This window comes from Limulus polyphemus, unplaced genomic scaffold (assembly GCF_000517525.1).
Source record: "Limulus polyphemus unplaced genomic scaffold, Limulus_polyphemus-2.1.2 Scaffold1363, whole genome shotgun sequence".
Lineage (NCBI taxonomy): Eukaryota > Metazoa > Arthropoda > Merostomata > Xiphosura > Limulidae > Limulus > Limulus polyphemus.
The window spans coordinates 216,949-226,067 of record NW_013666973.1 but is presented as its reverse complement, the minus strand read 5'-3'; the positions used below and the strand labels follow the sequence as shown (position 1 = coordinate 226,067).

Sequence of the window (9,119 nt, the reverse complement as noted above, 5' to 3'; positions counted from 1 at the left end):
TATATATATATATATATATATATATATATATATATATATATATTTCTACCTACTTACTGACATTTTAAATCAGTTTAGGGTTACAGCAAACAAGAAATATCTTAAAGTCTGGCCTCAACTATTAACCATTCAGAATTGTGTTTTAGTCTAATAATTATAGATTGGTAAAAATCTTGAAAAAAGAACGATGAAATCAAAAGAATAATTTGAAATATTGTAAATGTTATTATTTTTGTTCATTGTTTTACATGTAACATGCTGAATACGAATATTAAGACAGTATTTGTGTAAAAACTATTAGCTTTTATTGCTTTATAACATTACTTTCTAGTTGATTTCAGAGTTTAAAAAATTTCATTCAGGTTTGTAGGTGAGCCTACAATGTTATATAAAAAAAAGACAGGGCAGTGATCAAAATATTGTATTTTATAACTAGATTATTTAAGATGTGAAGAGTACATTGAAAAAAATATTTCAAATGTGTGCTTCCAGGTAATTAAAAAACATGGCTAAATTGATCATTTTGACAAGCTATTTATGGCACAAAAATTAGAATTTGACATATATAAGAATTATCATTGTCTGGCTAAAAGATCAACAATAATAGACATATTAGAAAATATTTGCCAGGATGTTTTCAGTATTATTTTCTAATTTCTGACAGTCATAGTTCACAATTTTTTTCATTTTGTTTATGGCATGAGTAAGCAAGAAGATCAAACTGTAGTGGGTTTACATTAATCTATTTGTGTTTCTGGCCAGAAGGTCTCCCACTTGAAGAGATGTTGACTATTAAGAGCACTCCAGTTGGTCCAGTAGCTGGTGGAATCATGGCCTGTTTCCTGGTTCTGGCTTTGACTTTCTACTGTTACCGACACCACGTCCAGCGTGGTACGTCATCTCACTACATGCCCTCAGCACCTAACACTACCTTTCCAATGGCTCAGCTGGATAATGAACCAGAAGAACCAGAAATTCATGAAGAACTTCATCCTGGTTTGTATATGGATTCAGAATTACTTGAACTCTCACAGCACACTACAGTAAATAGTGTAATCAACTGAACAGTGAATGTACAGACAGACAGAAATACATGTTAAATAAAATGTACATATACACATATATAGTCCGTAGTGTTTCCACTCTTTCTCATATTCTGCCATATATTACCTTGTATTGGAAAGAGATAGAACACAGATAATATGTTTTTAATTAATGTTATATCTGCTTACTGGAAGTGTTGCACATTTGTCTTTTTAGCTTATTTCTGTCACAAAATTTACAAACAAAACTAAAGTTACTTACAAAACATTGTTTATTAAAGCTTCAAATGAATAATGTTGATTTATAAGAATGAAGAAGAACAGTGTGTTAATTTGTAAGAATGACATTGAATAGTGTATTGAAAATGAACAGTTTGTTAATTTGTAACAATGACAGTGAATAATGTATTGAAAATGAACAGTTTGTTAATATGTAAAAATGACAGTAAATAGTGTATTGAAGTATAATATTGAAGATGAAGTAAAGGAAGTTCTCTCTCTCTTCACAGTAGCTCATTCCAATTTAGTACTGCAAAATTTTGAGAATGCTGTTCCTGTTTCTCCTTATCGTGCAAGTAGTACCTATAGAAGGCCAGCAGGTGGCGAGAGTGACCATGGATACAGTACGATGACTCCCCATGAGGACTCGGAACATATGCCACCTTACTTTGAGCCATTATTGATAGGAAAAGATTGGCACCGTGTCCCAGTGTCTCAACAGTCGAATGAGTAGTTGTAGTCGAGCTTCGTCGCCCGTGCCACATCCTCACCCTCACAGTGTGACACCACCTATATCTTATTATGGGTCCTCTGGGTTACAAGCCAACAGGCATTGGCCCGGTGGGATTTCAGCATTCAGAGACCCATCACAAACTGTTATACCAGAAGTTCCACACCATAGTGAGCATGTAACTCATGCACAGGTGCATATTGTGGACACCCACTAAGTCTTTGTTGTTTTTTGTAAATAGTGTATAGAGTTATGTAGTTCCACACCATGTGGTTAGTTTTGTGAACCTGAAAATCACATTGCTAAAGATTATGATAATTTGTTTGGCTCAATTTCTGTGTGGAAGTGTCATCAGCTCATGATAATTGTACCAAATTAGTCCATAGGTGCCAAGTTGTGATCATGTATGTAATGTTTACTTGCTATTCTAGAGAATAGCAATGGTGATTCCGTATTTTATTTCCTTGAAAAACGGGTTGACTTGTGTCATTTCTGTGAGCTGAAGATAAAAAAACTACTTCATATAACACATTGTAAATTATCTTTGCACAAAACTAAATGTTTAATAATTCTGTGAAAAGATCATTATAAAACAAGTAAATTACGTATGTACAAAACTAAATATTCTGTAAAAATCATTTCATCTGTTATATTTTGCCATCCAGTGTTTTCGTGCCCAAGTACATTGTGTGCATGGGTAGTCTTATTTTAGTTTCAACTATGCAATTGTTTTTAATTAGTAGAGCACATGTGGTCTTCCTGTCTGATGTGTAGTGCCTTCTGTTTATAATAGCTGGTTGAAAGCAGAATGTTTTAACAAAAATATTTAATTACTCCTATATTTTATTTTTAATATATTTAACCAAGACACAAGTGGTATTAACCTTGGAAACACGGGGGTTTTTCCCTCCAAATTTGATAGGTAACATGTTTGTAATTGTGTTTTGTTTTTCTAAAAATAGCTGTGTTGACGTACCAATTACAATGGAATATATTGTTTTGACGTGCAGTGCATTCCTTCCTTATAAAAGTTTCTGTGAGAAAAAAGTGTATATATAACTATTAAACACTAGCAAGCTCTCATCAAGTACTTTGTTTTTCTCTACTTTTTATCGTGAAAAGCAATGAATTTACATACTGCTTTGATCGTGTAGAATTACTGTTATTTATGATTGAGACATCTCTGAATCCTGGTCGCTTGGTACAGCTTTTCAAGCACTTCTGTAACCTCAAATACAAAAATACTGACTGGTTCATGGTTTTTACCACTAGCATACAATAAATAGAAAAAAGTTACCCCTGAAATAATACAAAAATAACTTCTGAAGTAATTCTTTATCCAGACAAGACACTGTGTGTAATGAGTATGTAACTTATAACTGTAGTATTTATGTTATTAGAAATCTTGAATTAAAATGACTACACAGGTGTACATTAATAGCCTTGTGAATGTATTGAGCTTTTAATGTGTAGGTATATGTAGCATACAAATTTTTTGAGATACAATATTGGTGAATTTGAACTCATAATATGAATGAATTGCTTAATTAGTTTAGAAATTTTGTAAAGGATAGTTGGTAATTCTTGACTTTCAAACTGTTTAAACATTTAAAAGTAGTTTGTCCTATAAATTCATATAGATACAGTAATCTATTTGATGTCAATACTCTTCATGGAGGTTACTTGAAATTCTATGTCAGTCAATAATCCCAATATAAATACAGTTTTATAGATGTCAAGTGGATAGAAAGTGATTTTGGACTGTAAAGTTATTATACAATTGCAAAGGAAAATCAAATCTTGTGCTTATATGTTCTGGCATTTTTATTTTCTGGTTTTTTTGTAAAATAGGTTATTTTACAGTATTTAAATCTAATATCTTCCATATTTTTATAACCCAAAGAATACTTAACTTCAGTGCAGTTAAGAATCACTAAAACAATTTGGATAAAATGTATTAAGTTTTCCCATGCTGAACATGTTTTACTAATATGGGGGGGGGGGAGAGTTTAATTTAGCTGAGCATATGAAAAGTGTTGCTCATGTATTAAGAGCCTGTACATCTGTTTAATATGAGTAAGAAATACTTGGATTGAACCCAACTGTCAAGCATTATATTAATAGAATATAGTTGTATATTTGGGCTTATACTTTTTGAGTTGAAAATGAACACATTTCTCGATGAAAATTAATTTTTCAAGTTGCTTATTTTTCACTATCTAGATGTATGTTGTTTCTTTTGTACACTGAAAGTATAGAAAAGATGCATGTGACAATGACCAGTTGAAGTCAGAGTGTACAGATTAAATTTCATTTTTATATTTTAAAACTGGAGTTGTTTAAATCGCTTCTCTCCATTTTTATGACTGAGCAGTGGTTGAATGTTTCCACAAAAAGTTGGACTTAAAAAATAGAGTTTTGTTATTGTATTAAAACTAAAAACAAAATGTTTGCCAGAGCTTATAATGCAGAAATGTGGGGTTTGATCCCTGTAATCGGCACAGCACAGATAGTCCATTGTGCAGAGTTGCAATAATAAATTAAGATAAATTGACAAGTTAGGTTTAAATTGTTGAACTGAAGCCTTCTATTAACACCCTTACACTGTTAGTCTTGTTCAACTATGGTTCTCATTATTAACAAAAGGGGCTTAAATGTCATACCTTGTTACAATTTAAGTATCGTTGCTATTACTTCCTCAGAAATGTCCTTAAGTTAATAAAAATACAATTAGTGGAGATGTTTCGTAAAATGAAGGATACGTTTAATAATAAAAAGTATAAAATCGTACATAAACCAAGTAAAGCCTGCAACAACATACTCTATCGAAGCTAAAATATTAAGTATAATTTAATTTGGACTTAACAAAATATATAGTGAGCATAAAGTAATTAGCTAAAACATTAATCACAGCAATAAAAAAAAAAGAGTAAAACCATTTTATTTTATGAAGTAACTTGGTGACTATTTCTTAATACATAGTATTTTTAGCAAGGATAAAGGGGGGAATAAAACTTAGAAAATTTCACATTTTAAAACTATAAAATATCCTTTATCATCAGAGTTTGAGAAATGATGAATTAACACTTAAATTGCTAACATATGCTGCTTATTTTTTTAATAAGGTTTACAGAACTAGTGGTATGCTTAACCAATCTGTGAATCAGCTAGGTGGGTTGGGAGGTTTTTCTAAACTTTAGTATATTCACATAATTTTGTATATACACAAAGTACAGAAACTTTGATGTAGTCATAGAAACATCAATAGCCAGAAAGTATTGTTTATAGGTAGATGTTGTGGGGTTCAGCATCTTAAAAACAAAATGATTTACCTACGTCAATTTTTTTTTTATTGTCTTAACTCAAAGAAAAACAGGCTGAGTCTATGACACCTGGGAGGATTAAAAACAAATAGAGAAACTGCATTTCACTAGAATTAAATCTACAGCAACAAGAAAACTTCAGTTACTTTAATGTTTTTAGTTTGTTTGCATCAATTTTGTGCAAAACTACACGAGGGCTATATGCCCTAGCTGTCCCTAACTTAGCAGTGTAAGACTAGAGGGAAAGCAGCTATTCATCACCACCCACTGCCAGCTCTTGGGCTACTCTTTTACGAATGAATAGTTGGATCGATTGCAACATTATAATTCCCCCATGGCTGAAAGGGCAAGTATGTTTGGTGGGACGGGGAGTCGAACTTTTGACCCTTAGATGCGAGTCGAATGCCATAACCACCTGGCCATGTCAGGCCTGTTATAGCAAAGCCATATCAGGCTGTCTGCTGTGTCCACCGAGGGGAATTGAACCCATGATTTTAGAGTTATAAATCCCCCTCGGAATTGAACCCATGATTTTAGAGTTATAAATCCTAAGACTTACTGCTACTCCACCGGAGGAAACGTTTTTAGATGGATCCAACTTTTTCACAAACTTTTAATAACACCAGTCCCAGAATCCTTCTCACTGGAAAACGTTTAAACGTTTTCAGTTTTATCATGGAAGTACAACTACATAATGAGAAGAAACCAGAAGTCACTTGCCAAATTTCATAAGTTCTCAAAATAATGAGCTTTCAGAAACTGGTTCAAAATAGCAGATGCCCTCTAGTGTTTCCATAATAGACACAACAACCCTTGCAGTGGCAGACCTCCCAAGAGGCCAGAATCCATATCAGCATTGTTACAGTTGTTGAAAGTTCCTGTATATCTAAACCAGTGATGTCAGAAAACTTAAGAAGAAAATGACATGCTTACAGAAGGCTGTGTGGGTGAGGTTAATTTTTTTTTCTGAATGGGGAAAAAAAAATATATCTTTTGTCCTTGATTAAAAACTAATTATAGTGGTTTAAGGTGGACCCTTTACAACAGAATGTCTTCACATCGACAAGGCTTAACATCATAAGATAGAGTTTAGATATTCTTCATGTAGAGAGACTTGCTGCTGTGACATAGTTTTATGGGTTTCAAATTTTGGTTTATAATGATATGTTTGACGAAAATTTATTGTGGTGGACTTAATGAGGGGAGGCCATAGACCACAAACTGAGAACCTCTGCTATAAGATAACTAGATGACAAGGCAAGTGATCATGGGAAATGCAATCATATGCAAAATGTTCCAACATCATACCATACAGGTAAAAACTTAACTGTGTAGGAAGCAAAAAACTAGATGAAAACAGATGTCACTACAAGGACCATGAGTAAAAAAAGTTCCTATTATTATAACAATCTCTGTGGACTTGAAATTGGACAAATGTTATATACTGATTATGCACATTACCCCCCTTTTTTTTTTTTTTTACACTGTAGGATGTAAAATCTAACTGGTGTTGACTTTGAGACAAATTGATTTTACTTACTGACATCTTACTTAGATTCTCTCTCTCTCTTCAAAAATCAAAGATAATGTGAGGATGTAGCATTTGACCTATTTATATACTTATAATATGATTGGTCAAGTTTGACATTGGCTGGCTGTCATCTTCACGTGCATTTTCCATCAAAAATAAAACAAAATGCACTGTTAAAAAAATGGCTACTTGTATTGGAGTTAGTCATCTAGAGATCTTAAAGTTTTTGTCACTGTTTCTTCAGGACAGGAAATCCACTGATGTCACAACCAAAAGCAGGGTTCAAACTGCCAATTAAAGCACTACATTTTATGAAAAACATGGATAAAACAAATGCTAGTACAATGAAAGATGAGTACTCAAGAAAAAGTAAATTTATAGGGGATGTTTATCAAAGAACCATCTGAAACTGCAAGAAGAAAATATGGAGAATTCCCCAATCAGTACTTACAATGGTTATTGGATAACATCAGTAAACGGTATCTTAGAAGATGCTGCCATGCACAATCCTTTATCAAAGCCATCAGAAGAGAATGAAAGAACCCTGTTTGAGTGGAGTAAAATTTTGAGATTGTACAACAGCAAGACCATGAATACAAGTTCTTTAAGCTCCGTTATCAGAGAATATATAAATATATATGTGGGAAACAATCTGAATGAGCTGATGTTGGTGTAATTCCTGCATCTACTGCAAAGCATGAATGTAGATTTGGTGCTATGAACTTTGTACTTAAACATATGAGAAACTGAATACTAGTAAGCACTGCCAACAACTTTTTTTTTCTTCAGTTAGTAGCCCCTCCCCTCGATGTTCAGAAAAGTGGTTCACAGAAGGTCATCACTTTGCCATGGATAACCCAACAGGAATCAAAAGAACGAACCCCTGCAAAATAGTAACCAAGTTGTAGTAAATTCAAGAAGATTATTATCCGAGCTAATATAGTTGTAATTTTGCACAAATAAAAAGAGGCATGATGGTTAACATTCTTTTCATTTGAAATAGGGCATATTGTTTAAATATGGAGTTTTATTTCCCCCTTGTAGCACAGAGGATATATTTATGCTAAGTTTATTTTGAAGATCTAAATTTTAAATAAACAATATAATCATTTGCATTCAATAAAATATTATCAAAATGCAGTTTTATACAGAATGCTTAAACTCCAATGAATTCATGGTTGCTAAGGCCCTGCTCCAGACTCTGCTGTGGGAGCTTATCATGCTCTCCTTGATCCCCCAGCCAGTTTTTATATTTATTCCACTAAATGTTTAATAAGTTGCACCCTGTCTAAAATTACTTTATATTCTTTGTCTTCTATAAGTGAATCACCAATTCTTCAAACCTGATGAAAAAAGCATAACTGATGTTAATCACATTTTTTCTGGGTCATTTGTCTTGTGTACATAATATCTATATCTTTGAATGAAAAATGCATATATACATAGGGAAACTGGGTCCACTCATCACTACCTTTACCATATGCATTGAAAACAGTCAAATGACGTATTTATTTAATATAACAATATTATAGAATAGCACAGTATTCTACTGTTTGACAGCATAAAATAGTAAAGATTTGCTAAAGACCCATTAGAACAGTCCAAAAGTCAATTTCAAACAAAATAGAACTTCCTTAATAATTATTAATGTTACAACCTTTTTAATTTTGAAATTTATAGGAACGGTATGATCCGTGAAATAATGAGCCATCATTCTGCAAAGTTCTGAGGAGCAACCCTCACCGATAAAGCACAAAATATGTAAACTGTCTATGAAGGAGGATCTTTCACTATTATTTATCTAAATCTAACTATTTAAGCTTTACTTTACAAAAGTTTTATAATAACTCAGGAACCTTTAGTGTGCACTAAATTTCTGCAAGGCTTTTTTTTTTTTTTTTACCATTCCAGTCATTTTTACCACTAATGTTCTCTTAATTTCACATCCATTTAACATATTTTGACATATGGTTACCATACTAAAGGAACTCCATAATTATTTTTATCCCCCCCCCCCCCCAAAAAAAGATCATTGTCACATATACTTGTGACTGAAAAAGAAGTCATGAAACAAATGTTATATACTCATGGAATGTATAAGTAATATAGAATCATCAAGAACACTCGTGTTATCACATCATAATAATAATAATACTGCCCAAACTACTTACTAAAAAAAAGTTATTAGCAAATGAGCTCCTTAGTTACCAGAAACGTGTAAAAAGATGATAGTTAAGTTTAAATTTTAAGACTGAGAATATAGAATGAAATTAATAATCTTATACAAAATTTGCTTGAATAAAATTGAATGCACTACACAAAGCAAAAATCAAGATTAGAACAATAGTTTATAACACTACACATAGGAGTCCAATATATGTATGTATGTATGTATGTGTGTGTGTGTGTGTGTGTGTGTGTGTGTGTGTGTGTGTGTGTATATATATATATATATATATATATATATATATACACACACACACACACACACA

At 32.4% G+C, this 9,119-nt stretch overlaps 1 protein-coding gene across 3 annotated transcripts in view; it reads left to right on the top strand.

The window, feature by feature from the left end:
• Window positions 1-4,438, top strand: part of LOC106463266 (VWFA and cache domain-containing protein 1-like) — a 54,141-nt gene extending 49,703 nt beyond the window's left edge. Inside the window, exons 27-28 of one of the 3 annotated variants that reach the window (XM_022390710.1) lie at window positions 763-996; window positions 1,553-4,438. In XM_022390710.1, coding sequence (XP_022246418.1) covers window positions 763-996; window positions 1,553-1,776 — 458 coding nt within the window. In that variant the 3' untranslated portion in view covers window positions 1,777-4,438. The remainder of the gene's footprint in view (window positions 1-762; window positions 997-1,552) is intronic. The other 2 variants (XM_022390711.1, XM_022390712.1) reach the window with 2 other exon arrangements.
• The last annotated feature ends 4,681 nt before the right edge of the window (window positions 4,439-9,119 follow it).